The sequence below is a fragment of the Hippocampus bargibanti genome, linkage group LG07, assembly GCF_051943395.1.
Source record: "Hippocampus bargibanti isolate YZ-2025 linkage group LG07, ASM5194339v1, whole genome shotgun sequence".
Taxonomy (NCBI): Eukaryota; Metazoa; Chordata; class Actinopteri; order Syngnathiformes; family Syngnathidae; genus Hippocampus; species Hippocampus bargibanti.
Genome location: NC_142740.1, coordinates 23,715,582 through 23,740,764, shown reverse-complemented (window position 1 = coordinate 23,740,764; position 25,183 = coordinate 23,715,582). Strand labels below are relative to the sequence as shown.

At 45.3% G+C, this 25,183-nt stretch overlaps 1 protein-coding gene across 2 annotated transcripts; it reads left to right on the top strand.

Moving 5' to 3' along the window:
* The first annotated feature begins 2,112 nt into the window (after positions 1–2,112).
* slc5a5 (solute carrier family 5 member 5) lies at positions 2,113–24,496 on the top strand. 2 transcript variants are annotated; one of them, XM_089000287.1, is made up of 16 exons: positions 2,113–2,582; positions 3,068–3,211; positions 14,606–14,671; positions 15,226–15,277; positions 15,521–15,588; positions 15,717–15,871; positions 17,271–17,411; positions 17,843–17,972; positions 18,231–18,319; positions 19,772–19,884; positions 20,053–20,123; positions 21,314–21,400; positions 22,740–22,924; positions 23,047–23,144; positions 23,391–23,476; positions 23,613–24,496. In XM_089000287.1, exons 1-16 carry the CDS (start codon positions 2,217–2,219, stop codon positions 23,724–23,726), a joined length of 1,965 nt encoding a protein of 654 aa, XP_088856413.1. In that variant the 5' UTR covers positions 2,113–2,216; the 3' UTR covers positions 23,727–24,496. The 2 variants fall into 2 exon arrangements, with proteins under 2 accessions (XP_088856413.1, XP_088856414.1); XM_089000288.1 differs by lacking the exon at positions 3,068–3,211 and having other exon boundaries at positions 2,148–2,582; positions 23,613–24,265.
* The last annotated feature ends 687 nt before the right edge of the window (positions 24,497–25,183 follow it).

The following is a 25,183-nucleotide window of genomic DNA, read 5'->3' as shown; positions in this document are numbered from 1 at the left end:
CCCCCGCCAGCCCCCGGCAGGACTCCTCCAGCCTCTACCGGTGCCGTCCAGACCCTGGTCCCACATCTCCGTCGACTTCGTGACAGGCCTCCCCCCCTCCCGTGGCAAGACGGTCGTCCTCACCGTAGTGGACCGATTCTCCAAGTCGGCCTACTTCGTCCCGTTAACCAGGTTGCCGTCCGCCATCGAGACGGCTCAACTCCTGGTTAACCACGTCGTCCGTCTCCACGGGATTCCGACGAACATCGTGTCGGACCAGGGACCGCAGTTCGTGTCCAAGGTATGGAAACGTTTCTGTCGGTTCCTAGGGGCGTCGGCGAGCCTGTCGTCAGGATACCATCCCCAGACCAACGGACAGACGGAGAGGAAGAACCAGGACTTGGAGGCGGCCCTCCGGTGTGTGTGCCTCCACAACCCGGCGTCGTGGGCCCTACATCTACCCTGGGTGGAGTACGCCCACAACTCCCTGGTCTCCGCAGCCACAGGTCGGTCCCCATTCATGTCCGTCTGTGGGTATCAGCCGCCCTTGTTTCCCACCCGGGAGGGCCAGGTGGAGGTACCGTCTATTGAACATCACCTCAGACCGGCCCACCGAGTCTGGAAGGAGACCAGGGACGCCCTGACACGCACCGCATCCCGGAACCAGCGGGTGCCGGACCGTCATCGGCGACAGGCACCCAGCTACCAGGTCGGGGCAGGAAGTGTGGCTGTCCACGAGGGATCGTCGGCTGGCAGGGTCTTCAGCCAAGCTGGGCCCACGCTTCACGGGTCCCTTCCCCATCGAGGCCATCCTCAGCCCGGTCTCGGTGAGGCTCCGGCTGCCACCCACCATGAGGATCCACCCCGTATTCCACGTTTCCCTCCTCAAGCCAGTGGAAACCAGCTCCTTAGCCCCCACGCCCACCCCCCCGGATGTTGGCCGACGGACCGGTCTACACTGTGCGGGAGATACTGGACTCCAGGCGCATGGGCAGAGGAGTGCAGTACCTGGTCGACTGGGAGGGCTATGGACCGGAGGAACGACAGTGGGTCCCACGTGCCTGGATCCTCGACCCGTCTCTCATCCGGGCGTTCCATGCGGCTCACCCATCCAAACCTGGTGGGCCGCCAAGAGGCGTCCGTTGAGGGGGGGGCACTGTCACATCTCGTCGCCGTCCTGGGCACGCCCCGCCCCTCCTGTCACCTCCTCTGCTGGTCCCTGGAGACGGCCCCTCCCATCATCACGCACCTGGGTTCCCACAGCTGTTTGTCATTCCCTTGATTGTGCCTTCTGACTATAATTGCCGATCGAACTAGACCGTCTTCGTCTGAGTATTCAGAAAGCTACCCTCGCGACTTCCCTTCCGTCAGGTCTGCATTATTCTTTTGTCCTCACTCATCGCCATTGGTATTGTTTTTGCACATGTGTCTCAGTAAAGACTTTTCTTGGTTCACGAGTATCTGTCTCGCCGTGTACTTTGGACCCGAACTCCCCGCTTTCCCTCGTCACTTGAGTCCTGCCTCCAAGCCTCAAGAGACATAACACTTGGTAGCTGTACCTTTTCTGTAATACGTGTGTATGAACAATGATTTTCATTGAGAGGAATGCTGGCGCCATTTGGGTGTCAATGCTGGACGGCCCCGGGGCTCTTGTCTTTTTTGCGCCTGTAATGGGCCACATTTTTAGAAATATCCAATCACCAAAAATATTTCTACAGAAGTATTTTGAAGAGTAATATTTGCCGGAAAATGTGTTACATCACGGTCTGTCTGGTTCTTTCGATGACATTCGTGTAAAGTCTAGGCCGCAGTTGCAATGACAAACGATCCAAGACCTCATAGTTGCAGCTTTAATGAAGTCTTGACATAGGTAGATTGGAAGTGTGAATGGCAAAAAATGAAAGCAAACACACCTATTATCGATGTTTCATAAATATACATGACATGTTCACAGTTAAGTGCAACATTAAAACATTAAAATAATAGTTACCCGCGAGGAACTTGCTATTAAAAGATTACATATTTTGAACTCACTTGTTTGAAAGGGAGAAAAATCCACCGCAGTTTTGGCCCGCGGGCCATGTGTTTGATATCCCTGCTCTGGGGGGTGGATCTTATGTAAATGCTGATCATAAATATCGCTGATGGACCGTTAAAAGGTCGGAGCAAAAGCGGACAGAGACATCTCCACACATCACTTTGGGTTCGAAGGTGAGAGTCCTTTGTCCCACAGAACAATGGAGGATCAATCGGCCAGCCAGCCAACCACACAGACCTTCGCCGTAGCCGACTATGCAGTCTTTGCTGTCATGCTCCTGCTCTCAATGGCCATCGGACTATATCAGGCCCTGAAGAAGCAGCCACAAGATGCCAGCACAGATGATTTCTTCACAGGCGGTCGCGGAATGTCAGCGGTACCCGTCGGGCTCTCCCTCTGTGCCAGCTTCATGTCAGCTGTCCAAGTTTTGGGAGTTCCGTCTGAAGCTTATCGCTTTGGATTCAAATTTCTCTACATGTGCCTTGGACAAAGCATCAACTCTGTGCTGACTGCTTACTTGTTCCTGCCGGTTTTCTTTCGGCTTGACATCACAAGCATCAATCAGGTTGGAATTTACATTTCTGGGAATTCAATTGCATTGAATTCAGTATACCTGGCATAGCATGCAAAGTGAAGTGTAATTTTATTCATGAATTAAATGTGTCTTTTCATACCTTTTAAAATCCTACTTCTGTACCATAAACCTTTTTTCTTTATGTACTTTGAAAAGTGCAATGCAAATTAAATGTAAACTGGTCAAAAAAAAAAAGAACGGAAGACTTGGAATATCGTTGTGGTGTTTAAGTATTCTCTATCATGTATGGCAGGTTGATGGCACATGCTAAATTGACGCAAGTCATAATTGTGAGAGTGAAAAGTTGTTTTTTGTTGTGTGGGCTTTACGATTGGCTGCTAACCAGTTTAGTGTGTAGCCTGCCCAGTGCTCCTAGAGATAGGAGCACTATAAGCAAATTTAAAAACGGATGGATCGATATACATGTACATGTATAACTATTATTGTTATTATTGTTATTGTTGTTATAAACACAGTTTAGACTGAGATGGTTTGGACATGTCCAGAGGAGAGAGAGTGACTATATCGGGAGAAGGATGCTGAGCCTTGAACTGCCAGGCAGGAGACCGAGAGGAAGACCGAAGAGGAGGTTTTTGGATGTGGTCAAAGAGGACATGAAGGTAGCTGGTGTGAGAGAAGAGGATGCACAAAACCGGGATAGATGGAGGACATTGATTCGCTGTGGCGACCCCTGAAGGGTTAAAGCCGAAAGGAAAAGTTCATATTACATTACACAACAACAATAATATCGTTTAAAATGTAAAGAAAAAAAAAATATTTCTATGCAACAGACATATGAAGAAATGAGAATCAAAAAGATACCTCTCAACATCGTACTTTTTCTCTTGCCAGAGGTAATAACACATCATGCTTGACTTTCGCATGTGTGACATCATGCACATAAGTACTTTTGAGGTCAAGGAGCCATATCAGGGCGCTTGAGCAAGTGTTCCACAATAAATCCCGTAAGGATCCATCAAGACACACCTGTCGGTCAGGTGGAGGCAACGCCGTTCCCACAAAGCTGCTGTCGGGCCTGTTTTGAGTTTCTCTATCCATGACAACCTTGTAAATATTGTGATAAGCCTGGCTGGCACATCTCAGAGTGACTCTTCAGCTCTAAGCGTTTGCTTGAGGTTGAGAACGACAAACTGCAAAGCCTTTTGGAATAAAACTTGGTTTTTCACATGGTCCTCATTGGATGGAGTAAAAAGAAAATCTCAAAGACCAAACCCGAATCTTTGCGATTGCATTGACCTTTCTGGGTATATTATCTCAATATCGTTAATCGGAAATTAACGAAATTAGGTTTTGTTGGAGGAGAGTGGCCTTCTTTCCTTCGCATGTTCGTTAATATCGGATGATGACGATTTTGGTTATCCAAATACAGGCTGGAGTCGATGAATATAACATTCGAAGGGTTTATTTGCTGAATATTCCAGACACACATGATTTCCAGGCAATTGCTGCTTGATCACGAGTGTGTCCACACCATGGACACACAACATGTTTATTTAATCAGAAGAGCGCTATTAAGACTATGGCGTGACATCAAGGCGGCATTCTTCCAAAACAATTCTTAGCTTTTAGCAGTCTGTCTCCAGTAAGCAGTGTATCGAGGTTAAAAGATGGCTCCAAGAATGAAATTGGTTCACTCTGCGTATCAGAAGGTAATACAGCAGGGGTCGGGAACATTTTTGACTAAGAGAGCCATAAAACTAAAATATTAAGAAATGTTTTTCAGTGAGAGCCACACACATACACACACACACACACACACACACACACACACACACACACACACACACACACACACACACACGCACACGCACACACGCACGCACGCGCGCACACACACACACACACACACACACACAAAGACACACACGCAAACATGCATGCACGTGATTTCAACAAAATGTCAGAATATATTATTTAAAATAACTTTGTGATACAACTCACCATTAATATGAAGTTTTTCGTTCCTCATGATTGGTAAAAAAAAATCCAGCCAAACGATTGGAATGAAAGTCAACTTGCCGGGTCCATAGGCAAAGTTCGTGCTAGCTAGCCTGCACACTGCTCATTAGCTTGCACGCTTGCTTTCTGCTGTCTCTCTGCTGTGTTGATGCTAACGTTAGCCTGGAGCTTGTCAAAGTGTCACTGATATTCAACTGTTTCTTTCATTGTATTGTTTCATTGCAAATTCGAATCATGGCAGAACATTGTCTCTCCACAAAGGCGAATCCTTCAACCTGAAGTGTACGAGACTCTTTATTTTTTTTACTCGTTAGCTTGTTTAAAAGGGGGTGTTTACCTGTTTCGACATCAACAACCATAGGTCAGTATCTTCCAATCAAAATAGCGCTTTCTACCAACTGCCGCCCAAACCAGAAATGAACAGCGAAAAAGCAAGAAAATGTACAGGGATAGCTCGGCTGAACAAACTTTTCGCCTTACAAACATTAAATTCGCGAGACTTTAATCCTGGTATAGAAATTAGTTTTCGGGAAACACACGGAGCACCACAATGGCTGGCGGTCTAGTTTTTGGCGGAAGAACACCAAACCACATGGCCGAACAGCACCACCGTGGCTCCCGGACTACTTTTCCACAAACCCTTTCTCTGAGTTCATACGTGGCATACGTGGTTTGTTACCAAGGATAGATTTGCTATTATGGGACCAAAAAAGACCCCACCACAGGATAGTGTTCAGCCAAAGAGGAAACAAAACAAAATTATAGTCGAGCAGAAAAAGGAGATAATCGAAAAACACAAACGAGGTGTGCGTGTGACTTAGTGTCCCACTGCCAGTATGCTAAATTGACCATTGTTACGTGTGGCTAAGGGTGTTTCTGTGTTATCTAAGCAAGGGTCTCAGGCAACAGAAGAGGTTGAAAAACCTCCGTTGATTTGGATTAACGAACAACAGCTAGCAGGGGACAGTGTGTGAGGGTATTATCACCGAGAAAGCAGAGCAACTTCACTCGGATATCGTATACAGTACTGTTTATTTCTTTAATTACAATACAATAGCACATTTATTATACATAAAAAAATGTATATTTTCTGTAGTTTTAAGGCTTATTTAGTAGAAAATTATGTTTTATGGGCAACTGGAAATGGATTATTCTCATTTTGAATGGTTTCCCATGTGCAATTAATGTTGGGAAGACACACTTTTCGCCTTACACTCACTTTCTGGGAACCAATTAAGCTAGTAAACTGAGGTATCACTGTATTTAGTTTCATCGGCACGCCAAAGGCAATCATCAAAAGAGGCATATATGGCTCGCTAGCTATAAATTTCTGACCCCTGTTATACAGGCTAGAGTAGATATGGCGGAAGACGCACATCATGACGTTATTGTCATGACATATCATTAGAAAAGCAAAATACTATGGCAGCGGCTTTACTCAACAAAATCTCATCAGAAATAATCCTTCATTTTCCATTTCTAAACAAATTTTATCCTGATGGTATTTGCTTTCATATCATTGCTGAGGGTTGATGACAACATGATGCAGTAGAATATTTGAGTATCACTTAGTGATACCTAATGAATGGACATTTATAATCACATTTTTATCGATTAAATGTGCATTTCACGTTTTCCCCACACTTTTTTTGAACAGCTGTACAAAGTATCCAAGTTAGGTGTGTTTAGCCCTAAGTGGAAACGTATAATGATGGCAGCCAGTGGCTTCACTTCTTGCTAGCAAGCAACATTGTTATTTTATTCACGTCTGTGTGGCTCTCAATCGAACAGGAGTGGTCCGTCGAAGAAAATGTTTCTTCATGGTTTGAAAGAGGAGTGATACAAGCAATTTTTATGAAACAGCAAAATCCTTCACTAAATCACCATTGTGGTTTAAGGTTTAATTGAGACCGTAATTACAACAGACTTCTTAGGTAATTGCCACGTAGGCGTAGTCATGCTAATGAGGTGATACCAGAGGTAATGAGGTAATCAGAGCCAGGGATAGAACATTAGAGGTAATCGGACAGAATTAAAGAGGTAATCACATTGGCTTCTGGGATTGGTCTTCTGCTCCCCCAACCTTTGAGCTGGTACCTATCAAAGCAGAGGTCTGGCACAGTCACCTATGTCCATTAGGGATATATATAAGACCAGAGTTACCAGCACAACTTTACTTCGCTGACGAAGCTCTTCGGATGAGGAGCTAAATATCCGACACCTTCAAATAAGTAGAGAAGACGGCTGAAGAAACCTTTTCCTCGATATTTCATCCATATGTAATTCCATGGCCATAACCTCACAGCTGCCAGACTGATACCTGTGTGGACATTTTGCTGTGCCCCTTAAAGGACAACTGATACCAATTTTTTGTTTCCTAACTGACATCAGAAAAACGTCTTATAGCATCTAAAATACCCAAAACACGCAGGCTGATATTTTTAGTCAAATGCAAAACACCAATAAAAATGACTTAAAGTGTGCTAAAACTGCAACAAATTGAGCTGCGAATTGGGGATTTTCCGAAAGTCCCGCCCCCAGTTTGTGACGTCACGCCAAGACGTCTTGCCTTGCTCGAGAATCAAAACAATGGCTTCAGATTCGGAGAAGATGCTTTCTTGTTTCTTATCCAGTTATGAAGATGATTCAAATAGTTCTGAAGAGGAAAGCATAAATGTTTCCAATCGATTAAAGGAGACTTCCCATATCAATTCGAGCCATCAATGACAGCAATGTAGCACCCAGAAAACACAGAAGATGGTGCCCAAGCTCCGTTGGAAATGGGCTGATTTGTGTTCTGGGAATTTGGGTCAGCGAATATCAAGTAGTTGTCTTGGTGCAACACAACGATTCACCATCGCTTTATTTATGTGTTTTCTTTCTAATTTCGCCATCAACACGAAGTTTTCAGACCAAACAAAGTACCGCAAACTGCATTGTGTGTCGCTTTCTCTGTCAGGAGCATTCCAAGCTTGATGTCACGTGGGGATCGTCATCAACTCGAAAACAAGACTTCCTGAATATTCAGCGCGGGTCTAAAAACGTAAAATATAGTTATATGCCATGGAATCTTTGTAAAATACGCTCAGTAGAAGTCATTTGAAGTGATTTTACAAATTATGGACACAACTTGTCCGGAGACGTCGGTTGTCCTTTAAAACCCAGAAACGTATTTGCAGTGCGTGTGAAAGATTTGGTTGTATCCCACATAACATATATCGAATAAGAAAATTATTTGCTGCTGAATTATAACAGGGTAAACACAATGAAGAAAGGGCGCCATAGAATGCCCTCGAATCGAAAGTAATAGATCAGAGGAAAGCTGTTGTTGATATTAATATAATAATTTAATAAGATATTGTTTTCGTCATAAAGAAATCTTCAACACAGATGGCTCTATGTTGGGGAACTCCAACTTCGGTCCTCAAAAAGGCCCCTTACCAACTCTTTCAGGAGAAACACACCTGGTTCAAATCATCAGGATCATTGTAATGCTACTTTACAGCTGAATGGTGAGTTGATCATCTGAATCTGGTGTGTTGCAGCTGGCAGAGATAGAAAACAACTGGGACAGTAGCCCTCCAGACCCGGAGTTGGAAATGCCTGCTCTGTGTATAGAAACACATATTCGCCACCAATTTCAAAATTGTTTTTGGGAGCTCATCAGGTTTTTGTAATTTTCAATTTTTTTTTTTTAAAAAGGCACTGCGGATGTTATCTTACTGTTACGCTACTCGAGGCAAGGACGCCGGGCTCGAGTGGCGAGGGAAGGAGGGAAGGCTTGGATCCGAAATGCAACGGCGAGACAGAGATCAGGGTAAAGTCTTTTACTGAAACACGCATGCAAAAACAACAAACTCATAAAGTGGGGAATGTGCGTAAAGGCAATGGAAGAAATAGCGAACCTGACAGCAAGGTAGTAATGGGGGTGACTTCCGAAATATTCCGACGGAGACTGGATAGCGCAATCGGTAGATATAGTCAGAAGGCACAATCACGGGAATGACAAACAGCTGTGGGAACCCAGGTGCGTGATGATGGGAGGGGCCGTCTCCAGGGAGCAGCGGAGGAGATGACAGGAGGGGCGGGGCGCGCCCAGGACGGCGACGAGATGTGACAGTGCCCCCCCCTCAACGGACGCCTCTTGGCGGCCCACCAGGTTTGGAAGGGTGAGCCGCATGGAACGCCCGGATGAGAGATGGGTCGAGGATCCAGGCCCGTGGGACCCACTGTCGTTCCTCCGGTCCATAGCCCTCCCAGTCGACCAGGTACTGCACTCCTCTGCCCATGCGCCTGGAGTCCAGTATCTCCCGCACGGTGTAGACCGGTCCGTCGGCCAACATCCGGGGGGGAGGTGGGGGGGTGGGCGTGGGGGCTAAGGAGCTGGTTTCCACTGGCTTGAGGAGGGAAACGTGAAAGACGGGGTGGATCCTCATGGTGGGTGGCAGCCGGAGCCTCACCGAGACCGGGCTGAGGATGGCCTCGATGGGGAAGGGACCCGTAAAGCGTGGGCCCAGCTTGGCTGAAGACCCTGCCAGCCGAAGGTCCCTCGTGGACAGCCACACCTCCTGCCCGACCTGGTAGTTGGGTGCCTGTCTCCGATGACGGTCCGCCAACCGCTGGTTCCGGGATGCGGTGCGTGTCAGGGCGTCCCTGGTCTCCTTCCAGACTCGGTGGGCCCGTCTGAGGTGATGTTCAATAGACGGGACCTCCACCTGGCCCTCCTGTGTGGGGAACAAGGGCGGCTGATAGCCACAGGCGGACATGAATGGGGACCGACCTGTGGCTGCGGAGACCAGGGAGTTGTGGGCGTACTCCACCCAAGGTAGGTGCAGGGCCCACGACGCCGGGTTGTGGAGGCACACGCACCGGAGGGCCGCCTCCAGGTCCTGGTTCTTCCTCTCCGTCTGTCCGTTGGTCTGGGGATGGTATCCAGATGACAGGCTCGCCGACGCCCCTAGGGACCGACAGAAACGCTTCCATACCTTGGACACGAACTGCGGTCCCCGGTCCGACACGATGTCCGTCGGAATCCCGTGGAGACGGACGACGTGGTTAACCAGGAGTTGAGCCGTCTCGATGGCGGACGGCAACCTGGTTAACGGGACGAAGTGGGCCGACTTGGAGAATCGGTCCACAACGGTGAGGACGACCGTCTTGCCACGGGAGGGGGGGAGGCCTGTCACGAAGTCGACCGAGATGTGAGACCAGGGTCTGGACGGCACCGGTAGCGGTTGGAGGAGTCCTGCCGGGGGCTGGTGGGAAGCTTTCCCACAAGCACAGGTCGGGCAGGCTTTCACGAAGCTGGTGATGTCCCTTCGGAACCCCGGCCACCAGAACCGTTGGGCGATGAGTTGGATCGTCCTGTTGACCCCCGGGTGACAGGCAATCTTGGAGGTGTGCCCCCAGACGAGCACCTCCGTGCGAAGAGGGGCGGGGACGAACAGGCGATCCTTAGGACAGCCCCTGGGGATGGGGGTCGTCCCCAGGGCTTGCTGAACTTTTCTCTCAACCTCCCACCTCAGGGCACCCAGGATGCGTTGGGCCGGCAGGATGTTGGTGGTGGTCTCCTCCCTTTCTGCCGGCTCATGGATGCGGGATAGGGCATCGGGCTTGGTGTTCTGTGACCCTGGGCAGTAGGTGAGAGAAAAGTTAAACCGGGTGAGGAAGAGTGACCATCGGGCCTGTCGCGAGTTAAGTCTCTTGGCAGACCGGATGGCCGCCAGGTTCTTGTGATCCGTGTAGACGGTGAAGGGGTGTTTAGCTCCCTCAAGCCAGTGTCTCCATTCCTGCAGGGCCAGGACGACCGCCAGCAGTTCCCGATTGCCGACGTCATAATTGGCCTCGGCGGGGCTGAGCCGGCGGGAGAAGAAGGCGCATGGGCGTAGCTTCTGGTCGGTGGGAGAGCGCTGGGAAAGGACGGCCCCTACTCCGGACTCGGATGCGTCAACCTCGACCGTGAACGGAAGCTCGGGGTCGGGATGACGCAGGACAGGGGGGTTGGTGAAGGCACGACGGAGGCGGTTGAATGCCCCCTCAGCATCGGGAGTCCACCTGAAAGGGAGCTTGGTGGACGTGAGGTTAGTGAGGGGAAGTGCCTTCTGACTATACCCGCGAATGAAGCGGCGGTAGAAGTTGGCAAACCCCAAAAACCGCTGAAGCTGCTTGCGCGTCTTAGGGGTCGGCCATTCCACCACCGCTTTGGTTTTGGCGGGGTCGGCCCTGAGCTGCCCCTGCTCCACGACAAACCCCAGGAACGACAGAGAGCGGACATGGAAGTCGCACTTCTCTGCCTTCACGTAGAGCCGGTTTTGCAGGAGCCGCGCCAGGACCCGTCGGACGTGTTGCCGATGTTCTTCTGCAGAGCGGGAAAAAATAAGAATGTCATCTAGGTAAACAAAAACGAAAACATTGAGGAAGTCCCTGAGCACATCATTTATCAGATTTTGGAAAACGGCGGGCGCGTTCGTGAGCCCGAACGGCATCACCAGGTATTCGAAGTGCCCTAAAGGTGTCTTGAATGCTGTTTTCCATTCATCCCCCTCACGGATACGGACCAAATGGTAGGCGCTGCGAAGGTCTAATTTAGAAAACATGGTGGCGGACTGAAGGGGCGCGAAGGCCGAATCCATGAGGGGGAGAGGGTATCTGTTACGGATGGTGATGTCGTTCAGGCCCCGGTAGTCAACGCATGGGCGCAGGGATCCGTCCTTCTTCTCGATAAAGAAAAACCCTGCGCCCAGCGGGGAACGCGACGGGCGAATGAGTCCCGCCGCTAGAGAGGAGTCTATGTAAGTGCTCAGGGCTTCCCGTTCCGGTTGTGAAATGTGGTAAAGTCTGGAGTCCGGTAATGGAGCCCCTGGCTGCAAGTCAATGGCACAGTCATACGGTCGGTGGGGTGGCAGGGATTGGGCTCTGTCCTTGCTGAACACCTCCCGCAGGTCATGGTAACATTGTGGCACACCCTTGAGGCAGATGGCCTCGGGCGGGCCAACGCGGGAGGGATCTTGCCCTGCCGTAGCCGACCGTAGGCAGTTGGCGTAGCAGTAGGGGCTCCAGCCCTGAATGGTGGGACCCTCCCAGGAGATGGATGGGTCGTGGGTATTGAGCCAGGGAAGACCCAATACCAATGGAGCATTCCGGGAGGGCATGACTAAAAATTGGCGGTGCTCCACATGGTTCCCCGCTACCCGAAGTTTGAGCGGGGCCGTGATGTGCGTGACTCGCGCTAATAGTCCTCCGTCTAGGTCCACGAACTCCTTGGGGGGCAGGAGGTCGATAAGTTGGCAGCCCAATGAGTCTGCCAACTCGGGATCGATAATGCACCCGTCGGCCCCCGAGTCCACTAATGCCCGCACTGTTTGGGAGCTGGAAGGCCCAGTCAATTCACTTTCCAGCTCCAATCGCGTTACGGGGGTAGGGGGTTTTGCCTCCCGCGGTCGCCTATGTCGTTTCTTCGACAGGGACTTGCATGTGCCGGAGGTCTTTGGTTGGGGGCCTTGGGTGCGGCGAGCCCCGGGTTCGATGCGGTCGTTCCCCCCACCAATAAGCATGGGTTCGGGGGAAATCTCCCGACGTCGCACGCGCTCGCTGTCGGCGTTGGTTCTCAACGACCGGGTTCGTGGCTCGTCGGGCCGCCGACCGCTCTGCTCCCTCCGTCGCTCCTGAAGGCGGTGATCAAGGCCGATGACTATGTTGACCAAGTCGTCGAAGGTGGTGCCAGCGTCGCGTGTAGCCAGTTCGTCCTTGAGATCGGAGTTAAGCCCGCGACGAAACACCCCCCTCAACGCTCGGTCGTCGTAGCCGCTGCCAGCGGCCTGAATCCGGAAGGCGACGGAGTACTCTGCAGCCGAGCGGGACCCCTGGACGCAGTCGAGGAGTCTTCCTTCTACCTCAACTTCCGTGACTGGATGGTGGAATACCCGGCGAATCTCTGCCACGAAGTCCGGGTAGGAGGTGCACAGCTCCGGTCGAGACTCCCGGATGGCCAGCACCCACGTCTCGGCGTCTCCCCTGAGCAGGCTGGTGATAAAAGCTACCTTAGCCTCATCGCTAGCGTAGGCTTGCGGCAGTTGTTCAAACACGAGCGCGCATTGCATGAGAAATTGCGCGCAACGCCCGGTTTCGCCTGCGTAGCGAGAGGGGTTGGGTAGCGGGAGCGGGTGCCCACCCGCGGACGGGGAGGACCGAATTGTGAGGGCTGCCAGACGTTCCTCGACCGTCTCGAATCGTTGAGCCAGCGAGGTGGTGATCTGGCGGAGTTCCGTGATGACTTGCGCCATCTGGCTCGAACGCTCCGCTTGCATGGAGAGGGCGGTGAGGAATCTGTCTTCGCCGGCGGGATCCATGGGTGGTCGGAATATTATGTTACGCTACTCGAGGCAAGGACGCCGGGCTCGAGTGGCGAGGGAAGGAGGGAAGGCTTGGATCCGAAATGCAACGGCGAGACAGAGATCAGGGTAAAGTCTTTTACTGAAACACGCATGCAAAAACAACAAACTCATAAAGTGGGGAATGTGCGTAAAGGCAATGGAAGAAATAGCGAACCTGACAGCAAGGTAGTAATGGGGGTGACTTCCGAAATATTCCGACGGAGACTGGATAGCGCAATCGGTAGATATAGTCAGAAGGCACAATCACGGGAATGACAAACAGCTGTGGGAACCCAGGTGCGTGATGATGGGAGGGGCCGTCTCCAGGGAGCAGCGGAGGAGATGACAGGAGGGGCGGGGCGCGCCCAGGACGGCGACGAGATGTGACACTTACGTTGTAAATTAATGCTTTGATGGTTAAAAAATAATTACGTAAAATGATCACTTGTTGCTGAATCTAATCCTTAAAGGACAACCGACGCCTCCCGACAAGTTGTGTCCATAATTTGTAAAATCACTTCAAATGACTTCTACTGAGCGTATTTTATAAAGATTCCACCGCATATAGCAATATTTTACGTTTTAAGAATATTCATTCTTGTTTTCGAGTTGATGATGATGCCCTACTTGACGTCACAGAGGGAACTCCCGTGATCGAGAAAGCGACACACAATGCATTTTGGGTACTTTTTTTAGTCTGAAAATACTGTGTTGATCGCGAAATTAGAAGGAAAATTACATAAATAACGTGATGGTGAATCGTTGTGTCGCAGCCAATTGCGGTAAGACACATAAAGAAGGTGTAAGCTTACATAAATTCCCAACGGACAAATCAGCTCATTTCCAACAGAGCTTGTGCGCCATCTTTTGCATTTTCTGGGCGCTACATTGGAGTCCGACGGCTCGAATTGATACGGAAGGACTTCTTTAATCGATTGCAAACATTTATGCTTTCCTCTTCAGAACTATTTGAATCATATTCATAACTGGATGAGTAACAAGAAAGCATCTTATCCGAATCTGAACTCTCTGAAGCCATTGTTTTGATTCTGGAGCAAGGCAGTGTGTGACCAATAGTGACGTCACGAACAAGGGGCCGGGACTTTCTCAATCTGCCCAATTCCGAGCTCATGTTGTGGCAGTTTTGGGATACTTTAAGTCATTTTAAGTGGTGTTTTGCACTTGACTAAAAATATCAGCCTGCGGGTTTTGGGTATTTTAAATGCTATAAACGTTTTTCTGATGTCAGTTAGGAAACAAAAAAAAATGGTCGGTTGTCATTTAATGAATACACTTTGGAAAATGTACTGCTCTATTGCATATTAGGTGTTATTGCATAATTTTAATTATTGTTATTAAAAAATAAGGGCAGATTTGGAATCAGTGAAAACAATGACTTGGGAAAGTTTACTTCTCGATTAAAAAAAAAAAACACTGCCATTAAAACCATTTATTGACCAGCGTTATTATCTTGTGGCAAATTTGAATTACAAAATGCATCACAGGAGACAAATTTTAGTGTACCGGGTATTTGTGTGTCTTCTATTTATACGGCAATATGTTGGAAAAACTATTGGTGATGATCAAACTAAATACATATGAAGTGATATGAAGTGAAAATGTATCAGGAATGTTATAGTGTGGCCTGTCTGCCCGTCACAGTATCTGAAGATGAGATTTGGCAGAGGGATGCAGCTGCTGGGGAGCATCCAGTTTCTTGTGGCTACAGTAAGACAAGCACACGACTTCAAGGATGTTCACAACTTGTGTTTACCTGTTTCAGTAATTTACATTTTCACATCATCTCATGCAGACGTATTGACAGGAGCATATTTGTGATGTGTTGCGATTAGTGCAACATAGAAAAGTACAAATTGTCTTGAACTAGCTTTTATGGTTAGTGTTTTTATTCACAAAATTGCTCACAAGCACATTTTTTAAGTCAACATAGCTGTATCTCATGGTTGAAGCCATAAAGTAAATCCATTCAATGATATAAAAAATGATGAAATAAAAACGAATATCCTCAGAAGTTATCACAAGAACAGGTAATATCTGATTCTGAGTGGAGTACTTTATTTCAGTACTGGGGCATGTTAAAGACCGGAGGGAAGGATGTCTTCGTCGCGCAACATTAATATTCACTGAAGTCATATCAGCACTAAAGTTTTAACTTTCACTGAAGAAAGGTAGAAAATAATCATGCCAAAAATACAGTCAAATACATCAAACAATAATATAACAAAATGTGTTTCTGTGTTGTTTACTTGCTTTGCCTATAGCTGCTGTACACAGGGGTTGTTATTTATGCACCAGCATTGATCCTGAACCAAGGTTGGTGCGATTACCTCTTGACATGACTCCAAACCGTTTTGTGGAATTTTGTTCTTTGTACTTTAGACAAATCTGGTTAACTTCAAAGAACTTCCCTTTCGGGGGGGGGGGGGGGGGGGGGGGGGTGTCAGAAGATACGAGCAACTTAAAATAACACGTGACTGTTTAAAAGTAATGAATATGAGTTTCATCGGTCCAAGTGGCCCTAATGATTTTTATGTGCCATATATTGCCATTTCACAGCAACTGGACTCAATATGTGGATGTCTCTGTTCTCTTCCGGAATCATCTGCACACTGTACACAACTCTGGTAAAGTCATGAAGCATGTCCATTAATCTAATCATTCCCATTGATGTCCACTATAGGTTGGGAAATATGTGTATAGTCAGGCTATCCCAGTGTGTCTAAATATCTTCTTTTTTATTGGTCTATTCTAGGGGGGCATAAAAGCCGTGATCTGGACAGATGTTTTCCAGATTGTTGTCATGTTTTCAGGCTTTATGGCAATTTATATCCACGGCACAGTTCTGGTGGGTGGTCCCACGGCAGTGCTGGAAATTGCCACCAATGGATCGCGGGTTAATTTTGACGAGTATGTGAAAACAACCCCTTTTGTCATTTTTATCCAAATGAATGTTTTCTTTAGATGAAAATAGAGCCACCTGATCTTTTGCTCAGATCCAAACAAACTACTGCTGTGAAAAATAATTTGGATGGGTGATAGAACCTGTTTCTTCATTTCTACTTATTTTTATATGTTACTTTAGTCTATATGTGTATGTAGTTTATTTTATAACCTTGCATATCTGTAGTGTGTACCGTTACTCAACCATTCTTAGTTCAGTCTGAAATCATATTTCACCCTTCTATCTCGTAGCTGATAGGACCCTATGAAAGGATGTCATTCCCGCCCTCTGTATTAATAAACATCTCAGGTGAGGGGAGAGCAGAAGATTCTCACTCAATGGCCCTCCTACTTCGACCTCACAATGTCTCTGCTGTCCAAGATTAAAATAATCTATTTGTTCGTCACCTTGATTCCTGCTGATTTTACTACCATCTTCTAACACTGTGAAGAGCCACGAACCAAACATAAAGAGCTATCATTTTGGTGGAGGATGCGGACAGAGACATTGTGAGGTCGAAGTAGGAGGGCCATTGAGAGAGAACAAGAGAGAAAGATCTATTAATGGGCATGTGCAGCATAGTTATTTTATGGCATGGCATCATCGCTTTTTCTGGCGTCATTTCAGATTTTGGGAATAGAACACGTATCTGATACACAATTTATCGTTTTAAAGCACTAATAATTGAATAATTGAAAACTGCAAAAAAAATCTACACCTCACAGGTGTAAATATTTATCGATTAATTGACATCTAATCGATTACAAAATCAATCAAAAAGTATGTGAATGATTGACAATTATTTTGGAGTCATTGTTTTACCTTCAAATTGTCCAAATATTTTGATTTCAGCCTCTTGAGCATACATTCTGTTATTTCTGTAGTTCTTTACAAAAATGAGGCATTTGCAAACATCTGCTTTGGCTTTACTGAACCAGGAACTGAATCCATTTCAAAGAGGTCACTGACTAGAACATCACTTCTTGTTGTGTGATATTGCTTAATTGTTGTTTAGGTGTTAGTTAACCGCCCAGGACCACGTGAATGTCGTTGATGTGATCATTTGAAAATGTAAAGACTAGCAAAGATTCAAGAAAATAATGTGGTGCATCTGACATTTGCCTTGTTTGCCAATGATTGAGGAATCATGAACATGATTGTTGCCTAAAATAGTAATATTAATAATAACAGCTAACATTTATTTGAGCAAACTTGTTAAGTTAGTATCAACCTGCTGACCTTTTACATTAATCATTACAAAGCAAAAGATCAGTTGGGTGATGGTAGATGGTATTTTACACAGGGCTGTGCAATTTAAAATGAAATCATTGTGGTTGATGGCACTATCCTTGGATATTTGTACAGTTTTGACTTTGACCCTCGACGACGTTACACCTTCTGGAGCTTAACTTTTGGAGCTTCAGTTTTGTGGCTATCCATGTATGGAATAAACCAAGCTCAAGTCCAACGCTACATCTCCTGCAGAACCGAGAGGGAAGCCCAGTGGTGAGTCCTTGCGTTAATGATCATGTTAACCGTTTGTGAATTCCATGTACTCCTTATGTAAACCAAAGTTACAGAAGCATACACAAGTGTATGAAGTATCTAAGATCTTAAGTATCGTATTTTCCGGTGTGGAAGGCGCACCGGAGTATAAGCTAAATTGGTCAACAAAAACATCACTCCTGCCAAAACAGTCCATTTGCTAATTTGAGAATGTTTCAATTGTATGTTTAGATGGGGAAATTTTATTTTAAATTGTATTGCCCCTGTGAGTCTGAATAGAATTCCATTTGTTTTAGGCCGATTTATTTAGATTGTGGTGTTTATACAGTCTGAAGACCTTTCAATGTGTATTCTAACCAGCTTCAAATCAGAATACAAGGGGCTCTGTGTCAACTCAATGTGAACGTTGCCATCATTACTTTTTCTTGCAGGGCGATATTTGTCAACCAAGTAGGTTTATGCCTCATTGTGATAAGTGCGGGTGTCTGCGGCATCGTCATGTTTGCTTATTATATCAAGTGTGATCCACTGAAGTCTGGCAAAGTGTCTTCCCCCGATCTTGTAAGTTGAATATCTTGTTGTCGGTATAGCATTGTTTTTTTAATCTGTCCCGGTTAAATTGCCAGTAAAGTATGAGGGAAAGACAAATAGACATATCATTAAGTGGTTCATTGGTGGTTACCAAGTGCTTCAGGTTGTTTGAATTTACTGTTTACACAGCAATTTTCGGAAAGAACTGAAAGGTATATCCACTGTGAAAATACAGCAAAAGTACCATGACACAAACACTTTTTCTCTCTCCTTGTTTTTATGATGCAGTATATGCCCTACTTTGTGCTGGATATATTCGTGAGCTATACTGGCTTTCCAGGTCTTTTTCTGGCATGTGCCTACAGCGGCACACTGAGGTATTGAAAATAATCGTTCATGAAAGAAATTGACGCAAAAGGAAATTTTGCATTGTTTTTCATTATTTGAACCATAATTTTTGTCATCATACCCCAATACACCCAGATTGCAAATAGTAAATAGAATGCACTACTGAAGGTATCATCAAATGATAGACAGCAAGCAAAACACATACACAACTACTAGCTGCAGAGAAAAACAAACATTACAGCAGCGAATCACCTGGCCAACGAAGTCAAGTAGGGGGATAATTGTCTTTGTGTTGTCATATTATTTTTGTTGTTGTTGTTCTTTTGACTTCAAGATGGCACCGCGAGAGTGGCTGCCTTTCCAGCAGATCATGTATTTTGTTTTTCTACTTATTGCATTCCTTTCATAACTGCTGCTGTGAAATGTAAATGTCTCCACTGCGAGACTAATAAAGGTAAACCCTATCCAATCCAATCCAACAACTCTAATTTGGAGACCACATTTTGACAAGGTGACAACTGAAAATGTCAGCTCATTAAGAGATTTTATGTTCACCCCAAAAAAAAATAATAATAATATTGTATTATGAAGTAAACATCAGTGCCTCTGATGGATCAAACATGTCCTCAGAATAGGCAAGAATTGCACTCTAAAGTAACTTTCAAATGGACCTCAGCTTGGAGAGAGGAAACTAGTGAGAACACAAACATCCTGGTTGAGAGCAGTGAGCCCAACACTGAAGACAACACAATTTACTTGGTGCTAGGCACAACATACTATAGGACTAGGCGAAAGCAAACAAATATAGTCTTATGTATGAGGAAAAGGAGGATTAAGTCATAAGTAAACACAAAAAATGATTAATGATAGAACACATAATGAGCAACAAGTATTTAAAAATGTGGGTAAACTGTTTGATTTTAGCTTCTGACATCTGTTGGAAGAGCATGACATTGTACTGCTTGAAACTGTTGGTAATTGGCTTTCACAGAGGAGCAAAAAGGGGCGGCTCGGTTGTTGAGTGGTTAGCATGCCGGCTTCACAGTCAGCGGTTACGTTTGAGTCCTGCTGTGGCCTCCCTGTGTGGAGTTTGCATGTTCTCCCCGGGCCCACGTGGGCTTTTTTCGGGTCCTCCGGTTTCCTCCCACATTCCAAAAACATGCATGGAAGGGTAATTGAACATTCTAAATTGTCCCTGTGTGCCCTGCGATTGGCTGGCAACCGATTCAGGGTGTCCCCCGCCTTGTGCCCGAAGACGGCTGGGATAGGCTCCAGCACCCCCCTCAACCCGAATGATGATGAAGCAGACTGGATGGATAGAGGAGCAAAGATATGCAGTGTATAAACGGGTTGGGATTGACTGGTTGAACACAGCAGTCCACCTTAACTGGATCGGAGTAATTCTCTAAGAAACAGCTTTCAATTTATGATTAAAAAAAAGAATGACATGAAAAAAAACTTGCAATGTTCCTCCTATGCAGCACAGTTTCCACGAGTATCAACGCAATGGCAGCAGTAACGATGGAGGACCTCTTTCAAAAGTATCTGCACCACCTGAGCCAGAAGAAACAGATCTTGATTTCTAAAGGACTGTGTAAGTTTGAATACTATGCATCATTCATTCATTTGCTATTCATTAAGTCACATATTTGTTTTAAATATACAAGGCTGATGATGTAGAAGTCGCGTGAGCCTTGCAGACTGCTAGAAGTGTGACATATAGTAAGGCCAAAATAATGAGGCTTTTTTTTTCCTGTTCAAGCCTTCCTGTATGGAGTTGCTTGTATAATCATGGCCGTTTTAGCCTCATTCCTGGACTGGGGAGTTCTTCAGGTAAAAAAAAAAAATAAGTAAACAATTTTGGGAATGGTATCTTCACCATCCAAATTAGACACACTCTGTTCTGTGGTGCTGGTTGACTTCCTGCTCATTCTAATATCATTTTTCTCATTTTGTTCCAGACCATGTTTAACTTTTTTTTTGACCTTGCTTAACTGTACGGGTAATGTTTTATGTCAGCGGTCCGGGCGCTCAAAGAGAGGCAGACAAGCATTTTTTTAACTTATTTTTCACAGAGCATCAACAACTCCCCGCCCCATTGACTACTTCACAAAGTCCAAATAAGTAGGACTCCTTGTGGAAATCGAATCTAGGCTACCAGGTCGATGGTTCTCGACTTTAATTCTTCTGACGAAAGTTACTTCTTCTTCTTCTTCTGCTTAAGAAGTTAAACTTTCAAACTTTACTAGTTGCATTAATACGACAAGATTGTACTTTTGTCCAAAAGGATGATTTCTGATGACAGCAATTTTTAGATAAAATGAAAAGGTTTAACTTCATCATCAAGCGGATGTTATGGAAGCAGAATTTCTGAATGTATCGCAGAATCGACAGCTCAGTATTTATTCTTTATTTTGCACCTGTTAAAATCTGTGTAATGCGTGTTTTGGAGTGGGAAATGTGTGTGTGTGTGTGTGTGTGTGTGTGTGTGTGTGTGTGTGTGTGTGTGTGTGTGTGTGTGTGTGTGTGTGTGTGTGTGTGTGTGTGTGTGTGTGTGTGTGTGTGTGTGTGTGTGTGTGTGTGTGTGTGTGTGTGTGTGTGCGCGTGTGCGTGTGTGTGTGTGGATTAATGTAAGCGTAAATCCCCTAAATGATCATGAAAAAAGTCCACCTCTGCGTTGTGGAAATTCACCGATCATAGTGGGGTTGGAACATATTATCCGTTAAAACTAAAGCAACACTCAGGTGATTTTCACTGTATTTGATAAAGAATTAGCTCATGAGCAATAATTTATTTTTCTTTTTTTGTACTTTTGTTCTTTTATTTGAATTGAAATGTATACATTCGTCCATATCGCAAATTTGAGTCGCTCTTTCAAGATGTAATATTATTTTATGATCATTTTCAATAATTGAAATGCAATTTTATGAGAGATTACAAGCGCAAACCTGAACCTGAACCTGAACCAAATTTCAAATGTTCACTTCAACTTTTTGTCCACATTGATTGTGCTCTCTCCTCAGGGGTCCTTCACAGTCATGGCTGTGGTCAGTGGTCCATTACTCGGTGTATTCATTTTGGGGATGTTTTTTCCTGCCTCAAATAACTTGGTGAGGTTTTGTTTTAAGATAACATCTTTTTTTGTCTCATAATGAGGAAATTCCCGATTTACAGCATCAAAATTATGAAAAGGAGAAAGTAGAAGACAACAAGTACAGAAATGAATATGAATATACAATATAAACATAAGAATATTCAAAATGACCGAGTGAGGGTTTTCAACTGTGTTTATTCAGTAGCCTGACAGCAGTCGGCAGAAACGGGTGGCGGTACCTCTCCTTGCGCGGGTGTACCAGTCTCTGGCTGAAGAAGCTGACAAGTGCTGTCAGCCCTGTAGGACATGAGAGGGTCTGTCCTTCATAACGCTTACCTGAGCAAGCATCCCCCTGTTGCCCAACTGCTCCAGTGTCCAGGGAGCAGCCCAGGACAGAGCTGGTCCATCTCTTTGTCCCGGGCTGAGATTCTGCCCAACGCGCAGCCAATGCCATCACGAAAGGCTGTGACTCCAAATAGCCTTGTTAATTCTGAAAGAAAGAGTCCACTCTATTATGTCATTACGGTGGCTTGACTATATAAGTACAATGAGTTGATTGAATAAAATAAGGATAGCACAGAATATTGGACAATATTGACAATATTGGACAATTGACAATATTGGACATTGCACAATATTGGACAGTGAAGCAAAGCAGTCATTCAAAAAAGTGAGGTTACCCAACTCCATTTTCTCTCTCCTCATGACGAATTTGTGCACCTATTTAAATTATCCGCTATTCACCTTTTTGATCATGTGACCCAAGTATCAATGTATTAGCACAGCAAACATAAATCAAACTTGCGTGAAGAATGCATTCGGTGTAAGCGTAGCATGAGTCAGCAAGAAGAAAATTTAAGGAGAGGCTGGGTAGGTAAGCAGACTGAAAAGTGTCCTCCTTTGTTAGACTCCAAAAATAATTGATGATATTTGTCACGATCTGGTGTGTGACCAACGGGTGGGGCTGACTTTATTTTAATACAATTTGTATTAAAATAAAGTCAGCAGAAACAAAATCTAAAACATCAAAATTATCTGAATATAATAATACAAAGTATCAAAGAAAACCAAGAGTAAAAATCTGCCAAGATGAAACAAACCTGACAAGCTGCACTAAACACATACACACGACAATGACCCAACACCAAATGGTCGTGCCGGGAGTCCTTTTAACTGCCACTGACGAAGACGACCAGCACCTGTGCAACTGCGGGCCGGGCCGACAGCGCCACCCATTGGTTGCCAACCAGATAGTGACAATATTTAACAGTCATACTTTCCACCAAATGTTTTGGTTGAATTTCAAATTAGACAGACAGAATCGAAAGATTTAACAGCACATTTTGACATTTCAGGGGGCACTCATAGGAATAGCAGCTGGCTACTGTGTCTCTCTGTGGCTGGCTGTTGGTTCCACTCTTTATCCGCCCAGTCCAAGGACAATGGGCGTGCTGCCTTATTATGCAACCGAGTGTGAACTTGGAAACATCACTCAGCCTCAGCACAATACCTCAACCCCACCTCAACCTGATTACCCACGGTCAGTGATAGTAATTAATTATGTATTTTTTTTATAATCAATTAAGTGTTTTATTGTAGTGTCAGTATGTCTAAGACATCCTGAAAGCAAAAATATTTATGACTATCTTTTGCAAAATCTAGGGGCCTGCATAACTTCTACGCCATCTCTTACCTCTACTTTGGTGCCCTGGCAACAAGCACAGTTGTAATAGTTGGGCTCCTCATGAGCTATGCTACAGGTAGGAGACTAAGCAATGTGATTATTCATAACATTTGCTTGGACATACACACACGCACATACACACGCACACACACACACACACATGCGCACATACACATCAGCCTTTCTTCACTCGTGTCTCATGTCGAGACAGGTGTAAATAAGGTGTAAATAAGGTACCCGTTTATGACGGCTAAATCCAGTCTCACTGTGAATTTTTAAATTACATTATTTTGGAAGTGAGTATCTTTCTCCTAACTTGCAGGACCAATGAAGAGAGCTGATCTTCATGAGGGTGTGTTATGGTGGGACTTGGGTCAGAAGAAAACAGTCTTCCATTCACAGTGTGGGGTAAGTGATGATGTTCGAAAGATAGTTGTAACTACTGCCGCAATCATGGATGGATGGGTGGATGGATGGCTGATGGTTGGAAGGAGGGTAGATAAGAAGACAGATAGGTTTTAAAGTATATTTTTTCCCTTTTCAGGGCTTGTTTACAGAACGGCAGTGCGTCCCGATGATGGCGCTGCCACAAAATGATGAAAACCTGGGACAAGAAATAGAAAACATTCACACTATCAAGTCGATTGTGCAAGCGTAAACACAACGTTTTATCAAAAAAATATGCTGTATAGGTGGTCACTGGACGAAAGTTGTTTCTCCTTCAGATCTTAATCTCCCTCAAGAGATTAATTATGTACAGTATCTATTGACCAAATTCTTGTTCAGTGAATTTCTGCAATGGTTGGTGAATGGCTGGCTGACAGAGGAGACTCCACAAACAAGGAGCAATCAAATATTTATTTCACCAAGTTACCACGAATGTTAAATGAAATTAAAAATCACAGAGAACCAAAAAGACGAAAGGTGAAACACCATCCACCCGGCGGTTCCAAACACAAAGAGGACCTTAGCCCTAGAAGAAGGAAGGCAAGTGTCATATTATAAAAAACAAAAAAAGGATAAAATAAATTACAAAATGAATTCATGCAACATAATTTATTTGTATTTTGTACCATCCATGAAAGTGGATGTTGTCGCTATGAGATCTTTTTTTTTGTAGAAATTGTATATAGCGAGTACAATTCTCCACTGTGAGACTAATAAAGGCATATCCAATCCAATCCAATCCAATCCAAAATGGGCAGGTGGCCAACTTGAACAATGAGTGTCTAATCTGTGTCTCAACTAATTCATATATGTTGATTTTGCAGGCCTTTGCCTTTCAAAGGGTATTGCTTGCAAAGGACAAACCGCGTAGACTCTTTTTGAGTGGTTATTCATAAATCAGTGGAAATTTGATTTTGACATCTTAGAACCTGTATGTAAATATGTATGGGAAATAAAACAGTTGGGCATTGGTTAACACGTCGACCTCCCAGTGAAGAGGCTTACGAACGCTATAGCAAAAGAAATTTTTCGCCTTACAAATATTAAATTTGCGAGAATATAATCTTGGCATATGAACTAGTTTTGGGCGGACGAACCAAATCACAGAGCGCCACAGTGGATGGCGTTCTAGTTTTCGGCGGATGAACACCAAACCACACAGTCAAACAGCACCACACTGGCTGGTGGACTAGTTTTCCAGACCCCCTCTGTTTGAGTGCAGACGTGGTTTGTTATCGTGTGGAGTACTTTTGCTATTATGGGACCGAAAAATACCCCACACAGGCTAGTGCTGAGCCTAAGAAGATATTAAGGAAAATTACAGTCCAGCAGAAAATAATCAAAAAACACGAACGAGGGGTGCGTTTGTGTGACTGTGTTTCTGTGTTATCTAAGTCAGTGATTTTCAACCACTGTGCCGCGGCACACAAGTGTGCCGTGAGAAACTATCCAATGCCCCTTTTTCAAATTTAAAATTTTACAAACATTTATTAATCATTTTCAGCCAATGTTATGTCATTGTCCTGTGTCCGTGCTGAAAAGACTGGGAGGGTAATTTAATATTCGTCCGTGGCAACACGTCACTGATTGCCTCTTTCCTGCGAGATGGTTCGTGGTGTGCCGCAAACAAATTCAAATGTAAAAAAACATGCCCTGGTACAAAAAAGG

What these genes read in the sequence shown, in the direction of transcription:
- slc5a5 (XM_089000287.1), top strand. Translation starts at nt 2,217, where the DNA reads ATGGAGGATCAATCGGCCAGCCAGCCAACCACACAGACCTTCGCCGTA. An exon ending in ACATCACAAGCATCAATCAG is followed by an intron (nt 2,583 to 3,067) that starts GTTGGAATTTAC and finishes TTATAAACACAG; the next exon opens with TTTAGACTGAGATGGTTTGG. An exon ending in CCTCAACCTGATTACCCACG is followed by an intron (nt 22,925 to 23,046) that starts GTCAGTGATAGT and finishes TGCAAAATCTAG; the next exon opens with GGGCCTGCATAACTTCTACG.